Below are 27,690 nucleotides of genomic sequence, written 5' to 3'. Positions count from 1 at the left end.
CCCCCTCTCGCGCCCCCCACACCCCTCAGCCTTAAACTATGAAACCATAAGCTACAGTACCATATATACATATACTAGATCAATGGAAGAACAACGAAGTGTTACCGTACTGTTGTGATTTGGTTATTGGGATCGAAATGCTGGATATTAAGATCTGTTTGTGATGGATAGATATGAAGAGATTGGTGCAGTGAGACTCAAAGGTGTATATGTATAGCGAGTGATTCAGCTTTGGGTCAATAGATATAATAATACTAGTTTTTACCCCATATTACGGGTTCGTTTTATATTATTTATTTTTATTATTTGTCTGTTTTTTGAATTTTTATTTTTTTTATTATATGAAAGTTAATAATATACTTATGGTTTGATATTAAATTGTTTTATAAATAAATAAGATGTTATAATCCGATTTAAAAGCTATATGAGTTTGATGGGACCCAAGCCCCGTTTATTTTTTACTATAAAATTTGTTTTTTAATTATAAATAACATATATCTTTTTTTAAATAAATCAAATATTAATTTTTAGTATATTCCTACTTTATATGATTATTGTATCAAATATTTGGTGAGATTATTTTTTAATTTAATGAGATGTTATAACCCGTTTAAGAAATATCAGGGTTTGATAAGACTCATACTCATGAATTCGGGTCAAATGCATGAGAAGTTTTCATTTAAAAATAAAGCAAATCTGGTGACTAAAAAAAGAGAAGTGACCACATCATAACACGTAGGATTTTTATGTTTTCATTTATATATATTATATTTATATATATTATAGATAGATATAATAATATTATATCTAGGAAGCAGAAGATATGGAGCCCACTATTAGTTAACTTGTACCAAGTTTACACGAATAATTATTTCTACCCAGTCCTACCAATTATTTCTTGCGTCTTGAACGAGAAAAAGTGGCGTGTATTTATGGGTCCAGATGAGTTGAGTCTAGACTAGGATCGAGTTTGGCTCGTTTAACTTATACATAGACAGAGCTCAAGCTCGGCGTATTTCGAGCTCTATTTTCAAAACTCGAACTTGACACGTGAGTAGATTTTTAGGGATTGGCTCGTTTAATATTAATTAATTAATTTTTTATATTTATAATTATGTTTATTTTATTTTTTTCAATTATAATTTTATGTATATAGTACGGATTATATATATTAATTAATAATTAATATATATAAATTATATAAGTGACAGGCTCGCAGGCCGGCTCGAGCTTGATAAGTGAATCTCGGGCTCGGGCTCGATTAAGCTTGGCTTGATCGAGTTTTTTCAAAAGTCGGTAACTCACGAGCGGCCGGCTCGTTTGCACCCCTATGTGTATTTGGTGTTTTAAATAGAGTGTGTATTATACGGTTCGGTACATTTTGGGCTAAAACTATACCAAAACTCACATATCCGTTTTAAAGTTTTTGAAAATCGTTCGGTTTTGGTTTTTTTTAATTTAGGTTCGATGAGAGGGGGTGGACAGAGTGACAGAAATGAGGAAAATAATTGATGTTCTTGAAATGTTGAATTAGAGATTATAACATAATGGTGTGTTTATGATCTCCAAGGCAATAATAAAGAAGGTATATGATCATCCCGTCTAACAACTCTATATTCGTGATGTGTTCTTAATTTTGATGTGTAATCAATTATTATAATTAAAGTTTATGTTTATGTTGGTGGTGTAATCATGTGTAAGTTACTGTAAAGGCTCGTAAACTTCATTGTTGGTAAGTGAATCATGATGAAACCTAAAGACATGATTTTGAGTTTGTAAGGGGTTGTTTGGCTGAGCTTATTTTTTTTGCTTATTGCTTTTTGGATCCAAAAGCACCAAATTAGTTTGGTGCTTTTGGAGGGGCATTTTGAACATTTTGCCCCTCAAAAACACAATAAGCAAAAAAAACAAGCTCAGCCAAACAGCCCCTAAGTATATACTGTATAAAAGGTTTTCGAGTAAAATTGTGTTATAATCTAAACTTTCATGTTTAGATAGGTTAATATTACCTACCTTCAAAGTTAGATTATGTTGAAAATATATGAACTCACATTGTTCATGAATGTGTGTATGTATATTGGGGTTTCTTGATTCATGACCAAAATAGGTACATAAGCTCAAATTCTATGACCAGATGTTGATAAACGATTACTTGTAAAGTTTTAATTACTTTTTGAATGATTTATAACACGTGTTCATGATCATATAGAGACTGTGTCAAATTTTAGAAAAATGACAATTTGGAAGAATTTAACGTGAGTTGTATACATGAAAATGAAACTCCTGTAACATGTAAGTATAGGTAAAATTATTTGGTTATGAAGTGATTAGGGTGATGGGTATGGATTAGTATGATAATAACAAAGTAAACCACATGTTTTGTGTTTATGATGCATGGTAAGTGTTTGATGGATCCTTACCAAAATAGTCAAATGAATGGAATTTTTTTGACTTATTGTATCAAATAGTGTACATGCAATGCATTATAAACTTATTTGTGGGAATTGGTATTGAAATAGTCTTGAACTATGTGTTCTAAATTGTCTTATGTCGACTTGTAGATTACTAAAATTGAAGCTTTGAAGTCAACGAGTAAGCAACAGTTCAACATGTAATGGTCTTGTAAATGGATTACGAGATTGAAGAAAGTTGACATGTGGATAAAAACTGTTTGGAACTTAGAAATAACTCATTTAGCATAATAAAATAGAGATATAAAGAGTTAACGAGTCGTATGGGATTGGATAGGCTCATTTAAGGTACGAAAATATTAATTCGGAGCTAAATGTGACATGTTCCAATGGTCGTATTGCACGTCAACTCAAATCCTAACCCCCCCCCCCCGGGGGCGGATTGTACACATCGAAGAAGCCCATGTAGGGTCGTCGACTATGTATTTTAGTTGCAATTTTGCTAAGGTTAATCATTTATCAAACAAACAAACATAAACGAACCTCATGCCAAACAGTTCACGAACTATTCACCGAAGGGTTGGTTCACTTACAACCCTATTGAAAACAACTGTACGGTGTATAAGACTAGAGGTGCATAAAAAACCTGAACCCAGAACCGGACCCGAAAAAAACTAGAACCGGGTTTTTACACCCGGGTTTTTAATACTCGTACCCGACCCTACCCGTAGGGTACGGATAGGGTATGCATTTCGGTACTAAAACCCGAACCGGGCCTAATTTGTGCCCGGTAATACCCGAAAACCCGAACCGGTTCCATACCCGAAACCAGGTTTTTCAAATACCCGATCTATACCTGAAAAATTCCTTAAAAATACCCTTAAAAAGTGCAACCTTTTAAAATATTCAAACTATACCCGAAAAAAAACCCGAAAATAGGGTATTCAAATATCCGGTTCTATACCCGACCCGAACCTGATGCATAGGGTGTGGATTTTAGAGACAATACATGGACCCGAACCCGACCCGAGTATTACCAATACCAAATTTTTTAGTATCCGGTCATACTAAAACTCGATTTGATACCCGGAACTGGGTATTTAGAAAACCAGATTTGTAAAAAAAAACACCCAAAACAAAAATTGTAAATCAGAAAAAAGAAAATTGGGCCGTATCTTATTAGCCCAAAAGCCCAGTTTCACTATCTCCTAGGGCTTCTTTTACTTTCAAACTATAACCCACACACACACTATAAAACTAGCCACCTGCCTTTACACAACAAATCAACAGCTAGGGTTTACCAAAACCCTCACAGCCGCACATCCTATGTAAGTGTTTGCTTTGTTTATTTTTATTCTAGTTTAAATTATTTGTTTTGTTCATCAAGTGATGAAGAAAATAACTGCAACAAAATGATGGACTAAGTGTCCCTGATTATTATTATTTTAAGTATTTAAGTCTCTGATGATGAACAACATATTAACAAACACTATATATACTTATATTTATATTTACATATGTCATTTAGTTTGTTAGATTTACTGTTTTTTAAATATGGAGAAATGATGAGTAACATTTTGGTCCGTGTTTCTGAATCTACCGTGACCGATAACTTTTTAACCAACTTCTGATCTCCTAATTTTTTTTTAATTTTTAATTTTTTAAAATTTGATTTTGAGTTATTAAGTGGCTGCTTTGATGATTTATGAATCTAATCACATGTCAGACTTCAGAGATTCTTTTTAATAAGAATCAATGAGATAATATTTCATATATCTGAGCAGATGTGTTAATAATTTATTATACAAAATAATTTAATTTTTGGTTAGTTTAGAGAAATGATGAGGAATTAATTGGTCCGTGTTTCTGAATTAACCATGACCGACAGCTTTTAACCACTTCTGATCTCTACGTTTTGGTCTTAATGATTTTTAACTTAGTTACATTTTTTAAAAAGTAATGAGATTTTACCGCATGAAATGTGTAGGTGTGTAAGCTGTTGTAATGGATGATGAGAATGTTATTCACCATCTTTTGATTATTTGTGTTTGTAATATTTATGTATAGATGTCGTGTTACTAATTTTGTTACAAATTTAGTATGTATGCTCGGGTCTTTGAATAAAATTGATTCATTGAAATTTTGGTGCTTATCAATTTGATTCTTGAGACAAGTATATTTATTACATGTGAACAATTTTAGTTATTCTTCATTAATCATTTATTACTACATATTTATTATAAAGAAATGTGATGTTTCAATCATCCTATCAACTGTTTGCATACCTATGTTTTTGGTTTGATGATTTAACCGATGTTATTTGATTCTAAAACTTGTTTTCTTGTGTAACTAGTTGTTTGGTTATCAAGTGATGAGAATTATAACTGCAACAAAATGATTGACTTTGTGTACGTGATTATTGGTATTTAAGTCTCTGATGACGATGTACTCCTAATTTGTTTTCTGTATAGATTGTTTTATCTTTGGTTATAATATTCTATGATTTAGCCTCTAGATTTAATTTATGTTGAAAGCTGAAATGAGATTAAAGATTGTTGAACATACTAAAAATTTTATGGTGATTAGAGTTTAACGGACACTCTATTTTGTTGCACACTTTTTTCTAGTGTTGTTATTTTGGCTAGACTCTATTTGGTTTGGTTATTTAAATGGTTTTGAAATTTGTAACTACCAGTTTGTGAGAATTATGTGTGTAAATGAATAATTTGTAGAACACCGATTTGTAACTTGTGGGTTTGGATATATATAATTTTGAAGTTAATCGCTTTTAATGGAAAAAGGCAAATGATTTGTCTTGGTCAGTTCAAAAACATCCAAGAACAGAATTATATATATTCATGTATAGCTTAATTCATGTTTTTGTAAGAGATTTTAATACTTACGACATAAGATTATAACATCATTTAATATTTTGATATCATAACGAACCTATGATGTTTTGATATCAAAATAGCTGGAAAAATAGGCAAAATCCCTTAAGTTTTATGTTTTGTTGGGCTTTGGCACATGTGTAGTTGATACATTATAAGATAATGTAGGGGTGTTTTCCGGGTTGTTTGAACAAATGGCTGTTGTTGATGGATTTGGTTTGAAGGAACATTTATGTAATCCTAGTCAATATGATTTGGTTTGGAGGAACATTTAAATAAAAAGCCAAATTGGGGTTCTCTTAAAAATAATGGGCTGTAGGAATTTTATCTTTAAAACATTTATAAATTTTAAAACTTGAAGTTTAAAAGGCTAGAGTATTTTTAAGGCGTCTACAATGGATTAGAGTGGTTTAAAATGCAAACAATCCTTTTAATTTTGAAGCTTTGAAGTGGTTTGTCCAAACCTTTCATGTCTCTCTAAATTGGGTTTCTCTCTTCTAAATGAAGTGTAAGAGTTTTTTTTAATTTTTTAAAACATTTTTAAATTTTAAAACTTGAATTTAAAAAGCCAGATAATGTATTAGGGTTCAATTATTCTACAAATGCCAACGAAAATAGGAATTATGAAATGTCATTTGGCCTATGTGAAATAGAGGCTATAGATGTGTCCAAATCGGGTTTTTAGAATACTGAAATCGGGTACTGGTATGATCAGATATTAATGAATCGGGCATTGGTACAAAACCGGGTATAGATTGGATATTGAAAACCACACCCAGTAACTCTAAATCCGGATATTTGAATACCCTATTTTTAGATTTTGAAAAAACCTGGAAAACCCGTACCCTATCGGGTCCGGTTCAGGTTTTGGTGATGAAATGCATACCTATCTGTGATTTACGGGTAGGGACAGGTACGGGTTCAGGTATTGAAAACCTGGGTATTAGAAAAACCGGTTCTGGGTTTTTATTTCGGGTCTGGTTCCGGGTTCGGGTTTTTTGTGCACCTCTAATAGTACACATTTTTCTTTCTCAAACATTCAAGTCACATTAATTTATTTATTAAAATGTTTATAATTTTTATATATGATATTTCAAAAAAATAAAAAATTTTATCATAATAACACAAGTTTTTTTATTTTTAATATGAGTACAATTTTGTTATATAAAATTTAAAACAAAAATTTCGTCAATGTGTCTTTTTGTTTACCATTGTGTCTTTCTCTGTAATTGTGTTTTTTTATAACACCGTTGTGTAATAATAATATATTAAAAATACCAACAAATTATCTTGTACATAAAACACAACGGTGAATACATATTAGACAATAGTCTAAAACGTAAAACACAATGATGAATACATGCAATGAACTGAAATGTTAAACACAGTGGAAACTACATATTACACAATGACTTTAATGTAATACACAATGAAAATAAGACTATTTTTCTTAAATTAAGTGAATGATGCATATCAATTCTGAACAAAAGACAATGAACATATTACAGAATGACTAAAACGAAATGATAACCAGAAAGACAAATGTTGAGCACAAATATACAATGACGAACAAAAAGACACGATGATGTAATCTTTGTTTTAATTTATCTTTAATTTAGTATCAATTAAAAAACACAACGACCAAAATCTATAAAACAATGTATAGAAAACCTAATTAACAACACAATGAACAACCAAATAACACAATATAAAACTTACTTTTTTTTATTTTTATATAACGACATGATAATTATATTAAAGATAAAAAAACACTTGTTAATATGGTGAATTTTTTTTAAATGTCGTATGAAAAAATTATGAACGTTTTAAAATGATAGTGAAATTGACATGTACTTTGAATGTGAGTCATCATAAGCGGATTATTATTTTAATGTCATTTTCATTAATGTTTATTATTAATATGCACCATCCAAATAATATATTACTCCCTCCGTCCCATAACTAGTGTCATGGTTTGAAAAACACAAAAATTAAGAAAGTTTGAATGATTTTTTTTTTGCCTAACAAGTGACAATAATGCCATTGACATATATAAAAAGACAAAATTTTAAAAAGTTTGAATGATTGTATTTTTGTAAGGGTAAACTTGGAAACTAGTTAATAAATTTTAAAAGTGGATATTTGCAATGAGAAAAACTAAATATGAAATGTGGACACTTTCAAAAGGACGGAAGAAGTAATAAATTAGCATTTTCTTCACTCATTTTTCTTGTATTATTGTATTTTAGCTTACCCTAATTTCTAATACATTCAAGTATTCAACCCTTTGAAAAGAAATATTAACAACCGAACAATGCCACGTGATGATACCGCACACGTCTTTTCTAGTCGAATTGATTTGAGTGGGAATTATATTAAACAAATTTAAAGCCTAGGCTAATTGTGATTTTTTCTTCTATCCGTATATTATATTGATCTAATTGTGTTTGACTCGTATTGAAATCTTTAGAAATACAATAAATGGTAAGGTTGAATTATAAGAGACGAATTTGTGTTTCCAGTAATACTCGTAAAAATATTTAAAACTAATCTCATACCAAGCATTATGCCTGAATACTTGTTCTGATATTTTCTCGTTATGTGTTTACTCGTTGGGCTATAGTTCGTTTACCATTCATATGTGTAAGTTTCCCCACCGAATTTCATATGACCAAACGTTTACTTAAAACGCTATCAAAATCGCAAATTTAAGCAGCAACGATATCACAAACCTTCGCACCTGTCCACGAGGAAACATTGTTCAGACAAGACAACAATTAATGTTTAGAGCTAGCCGTTAGAAAAATGGTTTCCACTTCACCATGATATCCTCCTCTTCCATAAATACATAGATCCATGGATTTGGCCTCAAATTCCCAAAAATGACACAAAGGAGATTCTATTCGAACACCATGATGAATCGGACTAAGCATAATGCCCCGTATAACCACCTTAATTGGTTAGCTTTAAGGGTATTAGCGAATTCATTTAACAAATATCAGATTTATTATACATTTATAACACTAGCCTCTCTACTTAAAAATCCACACATCCTTTATCAGTGTATAGACAACTATCCATCAAGCATAAGTCTAGGTTCAGCCTCCATGTGAAAATAAAATTAAGCATCTAACAACGCATATTCACTATCAAGAACTACCAGATCACCATTTTCAATATAGGGCATTTATTTGATTATTTAGTAAACCTAAACTAATGGATAATATTTATGTATCATAAAATTTTACTTTTAAGAAAAATTTAAGTAACCTATTAATTTAGCGATATGGTATCTCTTCTTGACGCGATGAATTCAAATTGTCACAATTACGGTGAAAAATTTGTTATTAAAAGGAAAAAAAGTAAAGTTATAACTTTAAAACCACTGTTAACGAGCCAGTGGTAAAATGATAAGGGAGAGACTTGGTATTCCATGGTTCGATTTCAGAGGCACTAGACGAATGTATGACTTTCACAACATTTATTTGGATCCTTGGAACGCACGAATGTTATCTCACGAAACTATCGAATGAGTGCCTTCAGACGAGTGTTCACGAGTGTTGGTCTTAGGTGAAGGTTTTCCCGATTCAAATAACGAGTGTATACTGATACGATTAATTTACCTATTAAATAACTATTAAAAAGAATGAATAATTATTCTCAGGCATCCTTTGCTTTCAAATCTAAGTCAGTGTGTGCGTACGCATTATTATTTCTTCTCACCACCAACTAATCAACTATTTGCTTGTTTCGTATCCTCTCGAAGGTACGTTTCTTATAATCGAAACAATAACTTCATCTCCAAGTTATCTTTGCTTTTGATTTGATCTCCTTCACGCTTCTGTTTATATTAATAATAATAATAATAATAATAATCTGCTTTACTTATGCAATGATCCTGATTTCTATTTGCTCTTGTTAATTATTGATTGTTTTAGGGAATATTCGTTCACCATTTGTTACAGCAACGATACACAAGTATTATTATTATTATTATTATCATTATTATTATTATTATTATTATTATTATTATTATTATTATTATTATTATTATTATTATGTGCTCATAATTTAGGGTTTTTAATGTTGTAAATGGTGAGACTAGTGTTTATGATTCTTGCTTAATTGCTAGTTAGTAAGTTTTATAAGATTGTGCTTTGTGTTTGATCTAGAGGAGCAAACAGAACGAGACGAGCAGAGCCGAATTTAAGCTCGGCTCGTTTTCACTTATGAGAACTCGAGCTCGACTCGTGAGTTGTTTTTACAAGCTCGAGCTTGTTTATTATTTTTAAAATTAAATTTGGTATTTATGTTTTTAATTATTTTTTATATTTTGTGAAAAAACCTTAAACGTGCTTAAGCTCAGCTTGAGCTCGTTTAGCTCAGCTTGAGCTCGTTTAGTACCTTAAACGAGCCGAAGCTCGGCTCAAGCTTAAAAATTCACAAGGCTCGACTAGTCCATTCGAGCTTCCCATACAAGGCTTGGGTCGACTCGGGCTTGAAAAGGCTTGGCTTATTTCAAGTTTTCTATTGATCCGACCTCGAGTAGCTCGCTAGCGGCTTGGCTCGTTTAAACTAATTAATAATTGCTAGTAGTTCGATTCATGCTTTGAAATGTGTAGAATTTCAGTTCTGGAAAAGGGGATAATCAGAGTACTGTAGTTAATTTGTAATCTAGAATATGTATGTGTTATTGATCATTAGTCTATGATTTGCAGTTTCCGAGATTGTTTATTGTGTATGTGTGAAAAGTAACATAAATGAAGCTTTCTATAAGTGCTTTTGTTTATTTGTTTACCTTATGATGCAGTTCAAATCAATTTGTCACTCTTGGATGAGGGTTCAAGGATCCTATATCATTCTTAGTACAGAAAGTTAATGAATACATGGATAAGAAAGAGCATATCGCGATATTTACCACCGCTAGCCTTCCATGGATGACCGGGACATCTGTTAATCCTCTATTCCGTGCAGCTTATCTCGCCAAAGACGGACATAGAAAGGTTACTTTGGTAATTCCATGGCTATCTAAGAACGATCAGGAACACGTATACCCCGACAAAATAACATTTAATTCGCCAAATGATCACGAGAAATATGTCCGTGAATGGATTGAGCAAAGAACCGCGCTTTCGTGTAGTTTCAATATTTGCTTTTACCCTGGAAAGGTAAAAGCAAACATCTTACATGGTACCATCATTGGATCACGAGAAATTATGCTAAAAATTTTGCTTTTTATTGAGTAATAATTTGTTTTGATCAAAATCTTAATATTTTTTTGTTTTCGTATTTTTAAAGTTTTCTAGAAGTAAAAGAAGTATTCTTGCTCTTGGGGATATAACCGAGAGCATTCCCGATGAAGAAGCCGATATTGCTGTCCTTGAAGAACCCGAACATCTTACATGGTACCATCATGGTAAAAGATGGAAGAATAAGTTCCGTCTTGTTATTGGAATCGTTCACACCAACTATTTGGAGTATGTGAAACGTGAGAAAAACGGACGCGCGTATGCGTTTTTGCTCAAACACATCAATAGTTGGGTGGTTGACATATATTGTCACAAGGTATGCATCCAAAGATACACACATTAACTTTAGAAGTCAATTATATATTAGTTCATTATAAAGATTTAACATATCATGAACTTGTGACAGGTGATACGGTTATCTGGCGCAACACAGGAACTCCCGAGATCTATTATATGCAATGTTCATGGTGTTAACCCAAAGTTTCTTGAAATTGGGATGCAAAAGAAACTTGAAAGTCAACATACAAAAGGCGCATATTATATTGGTAAAATGGTATGGAGCAAAGGCTATAAAGAGCTTCTTAATCTTCTTCAAGATCACCAAAAAGAACTTGATGGACTTGAAGTTGACTTATTCGGTTCTGGTGAGGATTCTGACCAGATACAAGCAGCTGCTCAAAAGTTGAATTTGACCATTCGGGTCTACCCCGGGCGCGATCATGCAGACCCTATATTTCACAGTTACAAAGTGTTTCTGAACCCGAGTACAACAGATGTGGTCTGCACAACAACTGCAGAAGCTTTAGCCATGGGCAAAATAGTCATTTGTGCAGACCACGTGTCAAACGAATTCTTCAAACAGTTTGCCAATTGCAAAACCTTTAAGGATGGAGAAAGTTTCGTTAAAGTTACACGTCAGGCATTGACTGAACAGCCAGCCCCACTAACTGATTCACAAATACACGAGCTTTCGTGGGATGCTGCAACCGAACGGTTTCTAAAAGCTGCAGAACTCGACAAGATCCCTGATAAGAAACTGACTAAATCAAATTCTAAAAGCTTTATGTCATCGTCATTGAGTATTCACAATAAACTCGAGGATGCATCTGCGTTTATGCACTTTGTTGGAACTGCGCTTGTGAGCCCGGTGCCAAATGAACAACAAGTTAAAGAACTCGGGTTGAAGAACACGAGTAAAAAACATGGATTTTTCTCTCTAAAAGTTACATCTTGAAGTTGTTTGGTTTGAACTGGTTTGTTTTTTAGTCTTTTGTTTTGTCTTTTGGTTTGGGATAGTATTGTTTAATTGTTAGTGATATTATTGTAAGTTAATAGTTCTTTGTGATGATGTTAACTTGTACTTGTTAACTTACTTGTCGCTTTGTGTGAGGCAAACTTGTCGGTTGGACGGGTTGGATAGCACATCATTATCGGTTCGGGTTGACCTTCGAAGCATATTAAAAAGTGACTCATATAATTTGTTAGTGTGTTAATTATACAAATAGTTGATCAAAGGTAAAACATAAATACAATTTATAATGCCTTACATATGCAGCAAGTTTTAAATTACAGTTAAACCTAGATAACTAGTACATGTTACAACACGAATACATGATCACATGCATACTCTTTTAACATCGAGTATTATTTAAAATTACGTTTTTGATAATCGAAGATCATAAATGCAGTCACGAATTACTTGATAACTAATCGCCCGATTGTTTCCATCCGCCCATGTTCCCATCCGCTGGATCAAAATCTCGACTTCTCTGAATCAACAAACACCCAAAAACACATACGTTTATTTCTTAAACATTTGAACCAAAACAACCTGTATTTGGTTCGGCATTGTGTTATGTTTTGCGATCTATTGTGTCTTTTTTAGTTATAATTATGTCTTTTGTTCATTTTCGTCATTGTTTTTTTGATCTCGGCATTGTGTGTTTTCGTCATTTTTTTAACGGGATAGTTTTTTAATTTTTTTTCGTTTTTTAATTATATTTTGAGTTATGAGTTTTTTATAATATTTTTTGAATTTATTTTTAACGGGTTTTTTGTGTTGTTACAAATTCTTCTCACATTTGTCTCGGTTAGGCCACAACCTGGACCGAACAAAGATTTTTAAAAGATAGTTTTATACTTTTCAACTCAAATAACTCAAAAGTTTCGGTCTAGATTCCGAACCTGGGCAGTAAAATTGAGGCCGATTCTGTCTCGCCACAATATGCGTCATCCTTCATAACATTGTATGATTTTGCAGGAATATCTCCATCATGAAACAATGCATTCAATGGGATACTGAACAAGTTCATCATGTCATAAAACATTTAATTCGGTTTTAACCATATAACTAGCTTTTAAGGTTAACAAATTAAACCGACTTGCCTCGCATGGCCCACCAAGTCATCGACACTACCGGTATCGCTGTCCATCATTTTAATCTTTAAATCCGTCGAATCACTACTCGAAATATTGAATAAGAACGTCTTGTTCCATTCTGGGTTCGACCCTTTACCTACACAAACATGTTACATATAATGTTACATATAAAACAACATTGTGTTTAATTATAATTATAATAAAAAAAAACACATAGAATAAACAATGATGAATGCGTGCCTGATGCAACATTGCTTTTCTTTTCTTGAGTCTTGTACGATAGAATAACACACGGGTCCATGTTAACTGCAAAAACACACCATTTTATAAGCTCGTTTTATACCATTTTGCGACCGTTTACCCGTCATATCATGGCCGACCCTATATAGGGGTAAAGTGGGCAACTACCCGGGGCCCAAAATTTTCATTTTTTGTTTCATATATATTATATAAAAACACATTATCAACCAAGAAGACCCCAAATGCACTAATACAGAACCTAGATAACCAAAGTCAATAGACGGCACACGCCTAGATCTGTAAAAGATTATGAAAGACATGACATATAATATAACAACAATAATTCATGCTTTTAAGAGAAGACAAAACACATTACACATCAATAATTATGGGTTATGACAGGCATCTTTCTCTGCATGATTGCAGATGACAGACATCTTTTTCTGCATTATATTTGTAACTTTAATTTACAACCGTTTTACTTTTATTTTTTCTGACTTTTTCGTCTTGTTTAATAGTACATTGAAACAATGTAATAGTTTATTTTTCAGCCCATTTAAGGCATTTCACTTGTAAATAACCAACAAAGAGAATCCTCGTTCAGGCCCCCGGAAATTTTGGATTCTCAGGGACGGCTCTGCCCCGTCACAAATACAATTCCCATAAGAATGACTGAACGAGATGGAGCAAAGACTTACAAAGGACGTCAGTATTTTCGAGGCCTTTGGCGCTCACAAGATTAACTTCAAGCGTTCCTTCTGGCATTCTTCACCACAAAAGGATTAAATTTAAGAAACAAGATATAAAAATTTTGGTTTTCCTTTAGAGTTGGAATATATATTTACATGGGATTAATTTCAAAGGCTGTGAGAAGTATTCGCTAGTTTTTTGGAGTTCATAGAATGAGAGACTATAAATTTGTTTCAATTTAGTTACTGTTTTATAGGGAAAACTTCATAAAAAGTCTAGTTGTCGATATGTAGGTGCTTTAGTGACTATATATGAACCGAGACAAGTCAGGGTGTGCCTGGGGCACGGGCTCAAAGTTAAATGAGTCAGCTCAGCTTAGCTCGTTTATCTTCATGAGATGAAATGTTGAGCTTGAGCCAACTCTTTTATTTTTGAAACGTTATATTTTTCACACATATTGACAAAGAGAAAAATAGCATTTGTAGCATACACATAACGAATAATTTATAAACTACATAATTTATGGATAGTCGTTTATCTACCGGACTCCTTATGTCTTGTTACGTATAGTCGAAACTAGTTTTTACTGAGATCATATCAATATTAAAGTCAGTGGCGAAGCTTGGACTAGAATGTCAGGAAAAAGAGGGAGGGGGGGACTCAAAATGTATACTGCAAAATTTCATAAACGAGGAGGGCCCGGCTCAAACTTTCTGTCAGAAACAGGAAAATTTACACTACGTAAAAAAAAATTCGAACAATAAACAAGTAAGTTTACACCACTGCGTAAAAAAATATGGGAGGCTGGGGCCACCCTTGGCCCTCACTAAACATCGCTGATGAGCGATGATTAAAGCGAGAACCACAATAATTAATGGTAGAGCATCTTCAACGTGCACCGAAACCCAAGGTCTGGTAGACGCTGACGGCCAAACAAGAGATGGACTTGATTGCGTTGTGGAGCTCAAGTGCTCGAGCTTGGTAAGTGGCTGCAGACCAGACGAAGAGGTGGGCCACCACTCTCACATACATATATATGTATAAGTTATACATTACATATATATAGTAAGCCCTCAAGTAAAAAAGAGAAAGTAGATAAATAGCAAGGCCTCTAAATTGCAATGTAATGGTACACACTACCAGATAGAGATGTTCAATGAAACCGGTTCCTGGAACCGAACCGGTGGACCCGAACCGGTTCCTACCCGTTTTTTGTAAGAACCGGACCCTATCTGATTCAACCCGATGATCCGTGACCGGTTCTTGCATTTCTGAGTGGGGGCGGGTAGGAACCGGAACCGAACCGGAACCGGTTCTGGAACCGAACCATCCGGAACCAGTTCCTTACCGGTTCTAGCCGTTGGATCGAATATAGCCGTTGGAAATCGTTTTTTTTGGCCGTTTTTTAACCGTTGGGGTCAAAAATAGCCGTTTTTTGCTCCCCCAAGCACCCCACTACTAGTATAAATAGGTATTTGGTGTCATGGGTTCATCACAACACTCAAAACGCAAACCCGAACGCAAAAAAATACAAGAAAACGCTATTACAACGTTTTGAGTTCTCTAATCTCTTGTTTCTCTTCTTCTATATTCATATTTGTTGTTATGGCTGCCTCACAATCATCGGTTGGTCAAGGTTCCAACGCCGAACCAAGTTTCGTTCGTATTGTACCTCATAATCGTAATCAAGAGATTTGGTGCAATTGGGATTTGGTTGAATTGAGTGACCATTCATTGAAGGCTCGGTGCAAGTTTTGTGGGATTTATTTTAACCCACTTTCGAATTCAAATTTGAAGAAACACATCGAAAAACCGTATTGCAAGGCGTTGAAAAAGAACGTCGATTCGCAACAAACGCAAATGGATAGTGAAGGCGGAATATTTACATACCAAATTGATCGAGTTCAAGATCGTATGGCGAAGTTTGTGATTCAAGAAGCTTTGCCGTTTAGCCACTTCGACAACCCTCGCTTAACCGCCATGATTCGAGATACGCTTCAACCACAATACACTCACGTAAGTCGTCATACTCTTAAACGTTATTGTTTAAAATTGTGGAAGAAGGCCAAAGAGGTACTAATTGCATATTTTGAAAATATAAATACGGGAATAAACTTAACTAGTGATGTTTGGTCGGCTCCACATGGTCTACCCGAATCTTATCTTTGTGTCACCGCTCATTGGGCAGACCCGTTATCGTGGGAAATGATGAAACGCACCATTGCTTTCGAACTCTTTGAGTATCCACATACGGGAGATAATTTGTTTGAAATTTTAGATTATGTTATAAAAACTTATAAACTAGAAAATAAAATATTTTCAATGGCATTTGATAACGCGCCGAATAATACATCGGCGGTTGATAAATTAAAATTAAAATATACGCCGATTTGCAATGGTGTATTTTTTCACTCAAGGTGTGTTGCACATATCATTAATTTAATCGTGCAAGACGGACTTGCTTCGGATGAGGTTACATCGGTTATAAACGATTTTAGACTAATGATACATGAAGTTTTTAAGAAAAGTAAAAAAAGACAAATGGAATATAGAAAATTTTGTAAAGATACGGGAAGAAAAGCTTTGGGAGCTAATTGGGATGTACCTCATCGATGGAATTCCACTTGCATAATGTTTCAAAGTGCTTTGAAACAAAGAGAAACTTTACAAATGTTTCATTCTAGTCTTGCTGAGAATGATTTGGCAATCCCCTTTTCAAATGAGAAATGAGAAATTATCAATGACTTATCGACTTTTCTTGAAGTTTTTAAAACATCAACTACGAAACTATCGGGAACGTATTATCCGACAAGTCCCTTGGTTCTTTCGGAGTTATTTTTAATCGTTAACAATCTTAAAGAATTTGAAAATAAAAGTCCAATGTTTTCAAACATCATATTACCAATGAAGTTTAAATTAAAAAAATACTTTCTTGAATTGCCACCGGTTTTTACTTGCGCCGCCGCTTTAAACCCAATGTTAAATGTTACGGGGGTTGAATGTGTGATAGACGAAATTTTTTCAGCCTTAGATATGCATGAAGTTGACCCAAACTTTTCAACAGAGGCAAAAAATGATTTTAACTTGAATTTTAAATTTATGTATGACTTTTATTTAAATAAATATGGGTCAAACATACACATGCCTATGCCGGGGGGGTCTTCATCAACTTCAAGTGCTACTAGAGTACGAGATCCCATGATTAGCCTTATGAACACCGTTCGCAACGTAACGGCTAAAAAACAAAGGGGTAACACCCCTTCAAGCGAACTAGGAAGGTATAGTGCAAATGATTACTCTACCGGTTTATCCGAAGAGGAATATGACACTTTTGATGTTTTGGCTTGGTGGAAGGTAAAGGAAACCGAGTTTCCGATTCTTGCCACCATGGCCCGTGATTTACTAACCGTCCAAGCTTCTACGGTAGCTTCGGAATCCGCTTTTTCTCTTAGTGGCAGGGTAATATCGGTGAGAAGAACAAGACTAAATTCGGAGTCGGTGGAGATGTGCATTTGCTTAAAGGATCACTTGGACTCAATCGATCGTATTCAACACGTAACCACTCTCGAAGATGAAACACCACTTGATGTTCGAGCGCACGACGAACAAGAAGGCATTTCTACAAGTAATTCCGAGGAAGAAGCCGCCGCTCAATAATTACGACGAACAAGAAGGCTTTTCTAAAAATAATATGTCACAACTTTATATTTATAAGTTTAATGTTTTGTTAGTTTGTTTTTGAAGATTTTAAAACATGTAACCTTTTTTTTTTGAACTTCTTAAAGTAAATAAAATGAATTTTATGTTAATTGTTTCGTTTATTTTTCATGCTATACAAATACGAATCGTAGTTTAGAATCCAAATCGCAAACGAAAAACGAAAAAAAAAAACTAAATGCACTTGTATTGCAAATCCAATGAACAAGTTTACATTGTACAATGGTTACATATTTAACTGATGATGTTCCAACTGATGAAACTCTGCAACTGATGTGTCACTGATTCATATTTTGCATCAGTGACAACAAACTCTGCAACTGATGAATGTTCCCACTGATGAGTATTCCTCATCAGTGGCAACTTTCAGTAGTTGTCATTAGTGGCAACCTTCAGTAGTTGTCTTCAGTGGCAACCTTCAGTAGTTGTCTTCAGTGGCAAACATCTTCAGTAGTTGTCTTTTCTTCATCAGTTAATTGTTTATTTTTATGTTAATTGTTTTTTTTATTTTTCATGTTATACAAATACGAATCGTAGTTTAGAATCCAAATCGCAAACGAAAAACGAAAAAAAAATAAAAATTTTACACTATAACCGGTTGGAACCGGTTACGGTACAGGAACCGGGTTAGGAACCGGTAAGAACCGGTTAGATAGGTTAGAGGTCCGAGGGTGGAAGAACCGGTTCGGTTCCCTAACCGGTTCGAGCCTGGAACCGGTTTAAAAGGGGGTTTTGAATATAGGAACCGGTTCCGGTTCCTAGTCCCAAACCGTTTTAAACATGCCTACTACCAGTACCTTAATTCTTTAAAATCCCAGTCTCCAAACAATGTCACTGTGAATATACATTCAGGTTACAGTGCATTAAGCACAACCAATAATACAAAATAACCACAGAAGTCTACAACTTACAATGCATTAAAAATACAACTGATAATGCATGCTGCAAACCATATAGTCAAATTGTCTTAACTCTTAACAACCTACATCACAACATGCAGATTATGCAACTTCACACCAAATAATACGCCGAAACGAGAGGTTAATATGTCCCTCTTTCACTCCTCCATCCCAAAAGCAAAGAGTTTTGGTATAACTTTACATTATAATCACACAACAAAGATTGTACAGCTATACTTCGTCACTGCCGCTTTGGATCCCGTTCTTTAATATGTTGAACTTGCAGAGAGGACAAGTGGCGTTTATGTACAGCCATTTGTCAATGCAAGCGGTGTGAAAGTGGTGGCAGCATGGAAGCTCACGAAGCTCGGTTCCATCATCGTACATGCAAAGGCAAATGCAACATTCCTGTTAAGAAAAGCAAAGACGGTAAAATTATAATAAGGGATAACAAATAGGTCACATGAGATGTTTAGAATATAAAACTTACAGAATCTTCCTCGGATAAAGCACGTTCAACGGGCGCATCAGTGTCACATTCTACCATTATTCCACCATAACCTTTTTGGATCTCACCATTTTGTTTCTCGAAATCGTCTATTCTCTTGTATTTGTATTTAGGCAGTCTATCAATGTCATCCTTGGTGGCACCCTCCTGTTTTAAAAGCAAATATGGATGTTTTATATATAATATTATGACTGTTATATAAATGTTAAAATCAAATTCCGAGAAGAGTTTACCTGATCAGCTACGGCGTACAAAATTGCAATAATACAGGGTAAACAGCAGCAAACAGCAATACCAACGACACATGCAACAGCAACGCAGATGACGACAAAAAACACATCAAACGCTAAGAATGTAATACAAAGCCTGGAAAAAAAAACCCAAGTACATAAATTATATGAAGAAAGTATATGCTATATTAATGTTAAAGGTTATTTAGAATTACGGATGCAAATGAGTCGAGCCACTCATGAGATATGAGCTGCTCGAGATCGGATCGATAAAAAGATCAAAACGAAGCAAGCTTTAAGAAGCTCGAGCCCGAGCTAAAGCCTTGTATGAGAAGACTGTTTAGTCTCATCAAGCTTTAACGAGCTTTATGTACTTTTAAATTTTAATTTTTTGAACATAAACGTATTAATTTCACACTGCAAAGCCAGACTTTGAATCGTTCAAAGTACTGCACATAAGGTTTTTCTCAAAATATATCCAAATTAACAATTGAGCCTGTCCTGAGTCTCACAAGTCAATACGGGCCAGACTAGAGCCGAGTCAAGCTTGGGCCCGGCTCATTTACACGAATATTAAATCACATCTAGAAAGAAGAAAAAAGACAAACCAGTATAACTGAGGTGCACTCTGAGTAAGATATTGACCACCAGAAGATACCCAATAGAATCCAACAATCCACCAAATAAATGAAAACATTGTATTAGCAGACTCCAGATGCTTGGCAACACTGCAACAGATAAATGTCAGACACCATTTAGCAGACACAATCATCTGATTTCAATTATTCAAACAGCAATAGCAGACTCTTTGCACAAATCACACACACTAAACTAAAACTTTTAGATAACACAGACAACACTTATACCAATTTGGTTCAAGATCTTATACCTAGCATCCTAAACTTCATCATCATTCTGAGACCTATCTGGTGTTAAATCTGCATAATCCCTAAGTCTAACCCAAGCTTTAAAAATAGCTCGTTTAGTAATCAAGCTCGGGCTCAAAACAAGCCGAACCGCTCGACCCTAATCAAGCTCGGGCTCAGCTCATTTACCCATTTCGTATTAACCAATCATATAACCTATTATACCATTTCTGAACCCTACCCAGTAAGCTTCAAAAACCGGTTTTTCAAAACATTAGACCTAACCCGTTAAAGATTCTACGCGATTTTCTCAAAATATTTACAAACAATTAGATAAACATATAAAAACTAATTAATAAATAAACGAACCGAGCTCAAGCTTAACAAAGGACTCAACCGTGCCCGAGCACTCATAAATCAAAACGAGCCGAACCGCTAGAGCTCAGCTCATTTACACACATTTTAATTAATCAATCATATATACCTAGTATCATCCTCATCATTATTATTATTATTATTATTCCGATCCCTTTCCGTCTCCGCATACTCCCTTTGCTCCCCACCCGAACTCAAACTCCCATCACTTTCCTCCACCTCGCGTTGCTGCTGATACCGATACCTCTGTTTATACTCCATCCTGACACAAACCATATGCAACAAACACTGACACGCATACCCCACAATCCACAACCTCAACGGCGTGTTCGGGTCCTCGTTCCAGCTCATAACGAGTACCGAAACCGATATAATAATAAACGCCAGGTTCCAAATTATGTCTAGGATCACAATGGGCCGTGAGTAGGCCCAGTCAGTCTGCCGCTCTTCGATTTGCTCCGTGGCTGATTCCCGTACACGCATCGATGGTTCCCGGAGCATTCGCCGGCTGCTGGCGCGCCGGAGGAACCGAGCCGCGCCGCGGAGAGACGGCGCGCCGCGGAGTTGGCGGGTACGGGATGTGGTGGTGGTGAGTAAGGGGGTTGATTCGTCGGAGGAAGATGATGGTGATTGGGTTGACATGGTGGTTAGGGTTAGGGTTTGGTTTGGTTATTGATGGGAATGAATTGAATTGGGGAAAAAGTAAACCCTAATTTTGGATTGGATTGGATTGGATTGGATTGGATTGGATTGGATTTGTGATGAGTTGTGATGTGTTGGTGAGATGGAGATTGATTTGAGTTATTATGAGAGTGGGGGTGGGTAGAATGGATGGATAAAATGATATTTTGTAATGTTTATAAGTGTTTACTTAAATGATTATTATTATTAAGTTGTTGAACATTGACTTACTACTTTATATATATGTTTGGATAAGGCAACCAAGAAGTTCTTAAAGACAACGTTGCAAAAATAATGATTAGACGCTGATTAATCGTTAGTCTTTACTTCACTGATTAATTTTGAGATAGTCGGTCAATTAACCAGTCAACAATCAAATCTAGTCAAAATCAGTGGATTTCGAAGAGATTCAGACAAAAATCGGCGTTTTCTGACGAGATTCAGACCAAAATCAGTGTTTCAGACGATATTCCAGCAAAAATCAACGATTTTTAGCGAGATTCCAGCAAATTTTGGGCCAAAATATATTTGTGTATGTATAAAACTAAAAATTAGATATAAAAGTGTGAGTGTGTGTGTGTATAAAACAGAAAAATATACATTAAAGTCTGATTCGATTAATCGCTAGTTCCCACCCCCCGTCCAACTATCGACTAGCGGTTTTTACAACACTGTTGAAGGTGAAGTCCATAGATCAAGTTTGTGGCAGCAAATTTGGAACTAGATGGAAGTAGTGGACGACGGTCTCATATCCTATGTATTTGATATCGTCGATACACCAGTGATATATTGGTTATCGTTTTTTTTGGTAAAATATCGGTTTAAAATATCGTTACTGATAACATCGGCGATATTGGCTGATATTTGACCAATATATCACCGATAGTCCCGTATTCAGTGTTTAAAGTCTTAATTATCATATTTTAATGTGTTAATGTTAGTGTATCAAGTCTTAATCAGTTTCTATTTGCTACAATTGTTAGTGGTTTACAAGGTGTAGAAGGTCAAGTTGTTAATATCAATATCGTCACTAGCATCAATATCTTCAAAACCTTGAAACTTTTTATCCAGGAACTTGTTCAGAAATACCGTAATGAAAGGAAGATAGGAGTTTTTCGCTAGGTATTTGACCAAATAAGATCGTCCAGTTTCTATAGAACCTATCACTAAAATACCCCTAGAGAGAGATAAGGCCAAGCGGAGCGAAAAAGGTTTTCCATGAGATGGTAAATGAAAACTATTAGCCCCACGAAGTTTGTAAATAAGTGATTGTCTGATAATGAGCAAGGAATATCCGTCTTTCTGCTAAAGAGGATGTATTGAACTCATAATTCATTAGATACTTTTTATGAAGGTCAACTAAGTCTCGTAAGTAAATTGTTCCCGGTTGTTCAATCATTTGATAACCAGAGTTATTCTTTAATAAATAATCACTATGAGTCAGACTCAATAAAATTTGATCAATCATTTTTTCTGTCGTTAAGGTGGAGAACTGAACAAAGAATTCTCTTTTTTCATTATCAATCGAATCACTGTTTGCAACCCAGGATTCTATTTTATCATCAATCCAGTCCCCGTTCACGTTTTTTCTTTTTCTTATCAATATAGTGAATTATTAGTGTTAAATTGCTATATATATGAATCTTACATGATATTACAATTACCGATATCTGATATTTTTCCGCGTTAAGTGCTTGGCTCATATCACTCTCATATACACATGTGTATATATATGTATATATACACATTATATATACAAATTTAGTAACTTTTTGATGCGGTTTTTGACTTTGTGCATGTATGTTGTTATATAAACAAATATAAGTTATTAAGAAAAGATTAAAAAAAGTCATAATATTGAGAAAAAAAGATTATTGTGTCTCTTTATTTACTATCGTGTTTTATATTTATTTCCGTCACTGATTGTTTATTTTTATCGTTGACATTATGTATTTTTTTTCCTTGATATTACGTTATATTACCCAACATGTGTTATATTATTTATCATTGTGTTTTTTTGTTCATTTTTGTCATTATGCTTTTTTTTCCTTGACATTATGTCTTTTTTATCGTTTTAACGAGAAAGACGGGAAAGCTTTAGTTTTTTTAGCCTTTTTGTTTCCTATTTATATTTTAAGTTATAAGTTATTATTAACTTTTTTTTTGTCTTTTGATACAAACTCTTCAAACACTTCTTATTTTATCACTTTTATTTTTACCTGTAACAAAAAATAAAGTGTTTTAACCAAGTAGAGTAGTATTATCAACTCACGAATCAAGTTGTTCTTTTTCTTTCAAGATTTAGCCAAAAGATTAAAACTTTAGCTTGTTTTATGTTCAAATACAAACCAATTTAAATGTTCATTTCCCACAATCATCCACACAAATGGGCAACATTTGCCCACAATTTTCACAAAACTGCATACTCACTCACACCCTAAACAACCCCAGTTTACTACTCAAACCAGAAGCTAAACTACCTATTTAAATCAGGTAGAATCAATGATGCACACCACCTGTTCGACGAAATGCCCGAGAGAGATGACTTCACTTGGAACACCATGATTGCAGGCTATGCTAACTCAGGAAACTTAACTAATGCACACAAGTTGTTTGATGAAACACCTAACAAGAGTTCCATTACATGGTCTTTGTTAATATCCGGATACTGTAAACTCGGGTTCGAAAATGAATCAATGAGGTTGTTTTACCAAATGCGGTCACACCGAGCCAGTTTACGTTAGGTAGTGTTCTTAGAATGTGTTCGGCGAACGGGTTGTTGTCACGAGGGGAGCAGGTTCACGCGTACGCGATTAAGACGCGGTTTGATGTAAATGTGTTTGTGATGACTGGACTTGTGGATATGTATGCGCAGTGTAGACGAGTTTCGGAAGCTGAGTATTTGTTTAAGATGATGTCACATGGGAAGAATCATGTTACGTGGACCGCGATGATTACCGGGTACTTGAGGAATCAAGATCAAGTTGGAGCTATTGAGTGTTTTCGTGATATGCGGGCTGAAGGAATCGAGGCGAACCAGTATACGTTTCCTGGTGTTTTGGCGGCTTGTGGGGAGATCATGGCTTTTAGATTCGGTGTGCAGGTGCACGGTTGCGTAGTGAAGGGCGGGTTTGGTGCTAACGTGTTTGTGGAAAGTGCTTTGGTTGATATGTATGTGAAATGTGGGAGTTTGAATGATGCTAGGAGTGTATTGGAGTCGATGACGGTTGATGATGTTGTTTCGTGGAACACTATGATAGTCGGGTGTGTGAGGCGCGGTTTTACATCAGACGCGCTTTGTTTATTCAAGAAAATGCACACCAAGAACATGAAAATCGATGATTTCACATACCCGTCTGTGTTAAACTGTTTTGCTTCGTTAACGGACGCCGAATCCTTAAAATCTTCGAAATCTGTTCATTGTCTGGCTGTGAAAACCGGGTTTGAAGAACGCGTGTTAGTAAGTAACGCTCTTGTCGACATGTACGCCAAACGAGGCGACTTGTTATGCGCTTTCGAGGTTTTTAGTAACACGAAAGACAAAGACGTGGTTTCGTGGACTTCGTTAATCACGGGATACACCCACAACGGGGCCCACGAACAAGCTCTTAAGTTATTCTGTGAAATGAGAATTTCGGGTATCAAACCAGACCAGATTGTGACGGCTAGTGTTTTAAGCTCGTGTGCAGAGCTCACGGTTCTTGACTTTGGACAACAAGTGCATGCTGATTTTATTAAATTGGGGTTAGTTTCGTCTTTATCGGTTGATAACTCGTTGGTTACAATGTATACAAACTGTGGTTGTATAGAAGATGCCAACAAAGTTTTTGCATCAATGGGTGTCAAGAATGTAATAACATGGACCGCGTTAATCATGGGTTATGCTAAAAACGGTAAATCAAAAGAATCGTTAGTGTTCTACGATGAAATGGTTAAAAGCGGCATAAAACCCGACTTCATAACATTCATCGGGTTGCTATTCGCTTGCAGCCACGCGGGACTTGTCGACCACGCCCGCGAATACTTTGACTCAATGGTCAACTTTTACAATATTAAGCCCGGGCAGGATCACTACGCGTGTATGATTGACCTTCTAGGGCGGTCAGGGAGGATAGATGAAGCGGTCGAGCTTCTAAACAGCATGGTGGTTGAGCCCGATGCGACCGTATGGAAAGCATTGCTTTCTGCTTGTCGTGTTCATGGTAAAATCGAACTTGCAGAGAAGGCTGCAAATGCTCTTTTTGAACTGGAACCGCAAGATGCAGTCCCGTACATTATGCTGTCGAACTTGTACTCTTCAGCGGGTCAATGGGAAGACGCTGCAAGAATTCGAAGGCTAATGAAGTCACGAGGTGTAAATAAGGAACCGGGTTACAGTTGGATGGAGATTAATAGTAAAGTTTACTCGTTTATGTCTGAAGATAGAAGCCATGAAAAGTCGGATTCGATTTATTTAAAGATCGATGAGGTTATGATGTTGATTAGAGAAGCGGGTTATGTACCGGATATGAATTTTGCATTGCATAATATTGATGATGAAGGTAAAGAGCTTGGTCTTGCTTATCATAGTGAGAAGTTAGCAGTGGCTTTTGGGCTGTTGGAATTGCCACGCGGAATGCCGATAAGAATTTATAAGAATCTTCGGGTTTGTGGTGATTGTCATACTGCTATGAAGTTTATATCGAGTGTTTATGAGCGGGTTATAGTTTTAAGAGATTCGAATCGGTTTCATCATTTTAAACAAGGGGTTTGTTCTTGTGGAGATTACTGGTAACTAAAGTTTATCTGACTGCTCATGTCAATAGAATTATAATTTATAATGTCTTCAGTTGACAAAATAATTGTTTCGTTTGTAAATTTCAGAGGTGCACAAACCGGTTTAAAACTCAAAATCGGTCTGGGTAGAAACCGGTTCGGTTTGGTCAACAAAAGTTAAACCAGTTTATGATCGGTTTCGGCTCGGTTTGAACAGGTTTCTAGACTAGATTATGATCAGTTTTCGGTTCAGGTTTTGATCAGTTTCAGTTTGGATTTTGACAGGTTTTTCCCTAATTTGGCTGGTTTCGGTGTTGTTACCGAGTTTCGGTGGATTACAAACCGGTTCCGAACCTACAGTTTCAATTGGTTCCAAACCGGTTTCTACATAATCAGTTTCAAACCAATTCAGTTTCGGTTTGATTTTCGGGTTGCTTTGGTTAACCGGTTTATTTGACCACCTCTAGTTTATATTGACAAACAAAAAATATTTTATTTTTTTTGGAATGCTTTAAGAATATACAAACAAATTCTACACATTGTAAAAAATACCTTGGTAATTTATTTTTATTTTAATAGTACTTTTTCTAACAAAAAATTACAAAATAATAAACAAACAAAAAAATCATATTCAATAGAAGTAAAGGTTCCATGTTGTAAGCAATCTGATGATCACGAATCGAACTTAGTTACACCATACCTATGCTCGTTAGATATATATGATAATCCCCCGATTCGTTACAAGTTAGATATAAACCAATCTTCATCCTCAGCCCGATTGATAAGTTCATTAGATAGTGTGGCTGACCAGATGACAGAAGTAAATTTACTGCCTGGCATGTTCAGGTATCAGCCGTTGAAGAAGTTGCTTCAGAAGGGTGGTAGTTAACGTTTTGAATATAGATATAATAAAAATTTAAATTTATCTTTGTTACCCGCTTACCCACATATTTATTGTAATTGGATTTATTTGTTCAATATATGAATTATTATATAATAAATGTAAGAAATAGAAAGAATTTTCGTTAAAAAAGCGATTAACGAAGTGACTATTATACATTTGATAAAAAAATATTTTAGTTACATATTTTTATTAAATTCTTGTAAGTGACTTAAAAAAGATAAAAATCTAGAAGACATGCAAAACCATAAGTTTGTTTTATAAAAACATGAACCAAACATTCGGTTTTTATTTTTGTTTTGAATTTTTCGGTTTTATCAATTCTGATCGTTTTTTTTTGGTTTGCGCACCCCTACTTTGTTTATACTTCCGCCTTGTTTCACTTAGAAAATTCGTTACGGTAAAAAAACCCTTTTGAATTAAATTTCGAATCTAAGATTATAAGATTCAAAACGTTAACTACCACCCTGATGCCATTGGACCATAAAGCTGATAGTAACATAAAGAGTTTATTAAAGGTAAAGTTGTGTTATGTATTTGAATATGTATTGTACAAGTGGGTGATGCGTATCTGTTTGGGTTTGGTTAACATAGTTTCTGGAAATTGGATTTGTTACGTGAATTAGGTGATTTGACGAACTAACAATTGTGTCCACACAATCCTTTTTCGTTGGCGGTTAAAAAGAGAAAATTCTCAAAATAGCTAATTTATAAAACGTGGTTTCAATTTTTTTTCTTTAAATTTAAATTTTTAACCTTGTTCTTTTGTTATCTTGTCGTCGGCGACATGTTAGCGAACACCGACGATGTGTTGACATAACATAAGGTTGACGATGCGTTATATTGTTAACATAGGGTAGCAGTGATGCGTTAATGTTTAAAGCAGGGGTTCCACGTG

The 27,690-nt window shown here is 34.8% G+C and overlaps 2 protein-coding genes, 5 non-coding genes and 2 pseudogenes across 7 annotated transcripts; 7 read left to right on the top strand and 2 right to left on the bottom strand.

Annotated features, from left to right (window-relative positions):
• The first annotated feature begins 3,791 nt into the window (after positions 1–3,791).
• Positions 3,792–3,881, top strand: LOC143625542 (small nucleolar RNA Z199). Its single transcript, XR_013152292.1, has one exon. It is a non-coding gene; the product is annotated as a small nucleolar RNA Z199 (small nucleolar RNA).
• Positions 3,882–3,968: 87 nt separating this feature from the next.
• On the top strand, positions 3,969–4,046 carry LOC143625540 (small nucleolar RNA SNORD18). The gene has a single exon (XR_013152290.1). It is a non-coding gene; the product is annotated as a small nucleolar RNA SNORD18 (small nucleolar RNA).
• A 52-nt stretch (positions 4,047–4,098) lies between these two features.
• LOC143625539 (small nucleolar RNA R64/Z200 family) lies at positions 4,099–4,198 on the top strand. The gene has a single exon (XR_013152289.1). It is a non-coding gene; the product is annotated as a small nucleolar RNA R64/Z200 family (small nucleolar RNA).
• Positions 4,199–4,244: 46 nt separating this feature from the next.
• On the top strand, positions 4,245–4,320 carry LOC143625541 (small nucleolar RNA SNORD18). Its single transcript, XR_013152291.1, has one exon. It is a non-coding gene; the product is annotated as a small nucleolar RNA SNORD18 (small nucleolar RNA).
• A 452-nt stretch (positions 4,321–4,772) lies between these two features.
• On the top strand, positions 4,773–4,854 carry LOC143625544 (small nucleolar RNA Z199). The gene has a single exon (XR_013152293.1). It is a non-coding gene; the product is annotated as a small nucleolar RNA Z199 (small nucleolar RNA).
• A 5,226-nt stretch (positions 4,855–10,080) lies between these two features.
• Positions 10,081–11,971, top strand: LOC143625534 (digalactosyldiacylglycerol synthase 2, chloroplastic). Its single transcript, XM_077095849.1, has 3 exons — positions 10,081–10,470; positions 10,601–10,867; positions 10,958–11,971. The coding sequence occupies exons 1-3, from the start codon at positions 10,189–10,191 to the stop codon at positions 11,783–11,785; spliced, it is 1,377 nt and encodes a 458-aa protein (XP_076951964.1). The 5' UTR covers positions 10,081–10,188; the 3' UTR covers positions 11,786–11,971.
• Positions 11,972–12,257: 286 nt separating this feature from the next.
• On the bottom strand, positions 12,258–14,109 carry LOC143625379 (elicitor-responsive protein 3-like; annotated as a pseudogene).
• Positions 14,110–18,370: 4,261 nt separating this feature from the next.
• On the bottom strand, positions 18,371–21,098 carry LOC143625535 (E3 ubiquitin-protein ligase At1g63170-like). Its single transcript, XM_077095850.1, has 5 exons — positions 20,565–21,098; positions 19,823–19,942; positions 19,218–19,350; positions 18,967–19,131; positions 18,371–18,884 (listed from the first exon to the last, which is right to left on the bottom strand). The coding sequence occupies exons 1-5, from the start codon at positions 21,095–21,097 to the stop codon at positions 18,708–18,710; spliced, it is 1,128 nt and encodes a 375-aa protein (XP_076951965.1). The 5' UTR covers position 21,098; the 3' UTR covers positions 18,371–18,707.
• A 2,284-nt stretch (positions 21,099–23,382) lies between these two features.
• Positions 23,383–25,922, top strand: LOC143625460 (putative pentatricopeptide repeat-containing protein At3g15130 pseudogene; annotated as a pseudogene).
• Positions 25,923–27,690: the final 1,768 nt, after the last annotated feature.

Source organism: Bidens hawaiensis, unplaced genomic scaffold (genome assembly GCF_021521415.1).
Source record: "Bidens hawaiensis isolate Kalapana, Puna unplaced genomic scaffold, B.hawaiensis_p1.1 tig00004105_1, whole genome shotgun sequence".
NCBI lineage: Eukaryota > Viridiplantae > Streptophyta > Magnoliopsida > Asterales > Asteraceae > Bidens > Bidens hawaiensis.
The sequence above is the reverse complement of the archived record's forward strand: the minus strand, read 5'-3'. Positions and strand labels throughout refer to the sequence as shown.

Bases quoted from the DNA above. Each gene is read 5' to 3' on its own strand.
- LOC143625534 (XM_077095849.1), top strand. From the start codon at position 10,189: ATGGATAAGAAAGAGCATATCGCGATATTTACCACCGCTAGCCTTCCA. The intron at 10,471-10,600 runs GTAAAAGCAAAC...GTATTTTTAAAG, and splicing joins TTTGCTTTTACCCTGGAAAG to TTTTCTAGAAGTAAAAGAAG. The intron at 10,868-10,957 runs GTATGCATCCAA...AACTTGTGACAG, and splicing joins TTGACATATATTGTCACAAG to GTGATACGGTTATCTGGCGC.
- LOC143625535 (XM_077095850.1), bottom strand. From the start codon at position 21,097: ATGTCAACCCAATCACCATCATCTTCCTCCGACGAATCAACCCCCTTA. The intron at 19,132-19,217 runs GTAAACTCTTCT...CTTTTAAAACAG, and splicing joins TGTACGCCGTAGCTGATCAG to GAGGGTGCCACCAAGGATGA. The intron at 18,885-18,966 runs GTAAGTTTTATA...TTTTCTTAACAG, and splicing joins CTTTATCCGAGGAAGATTCT to GAATGTTGCATTTGCCTTTG.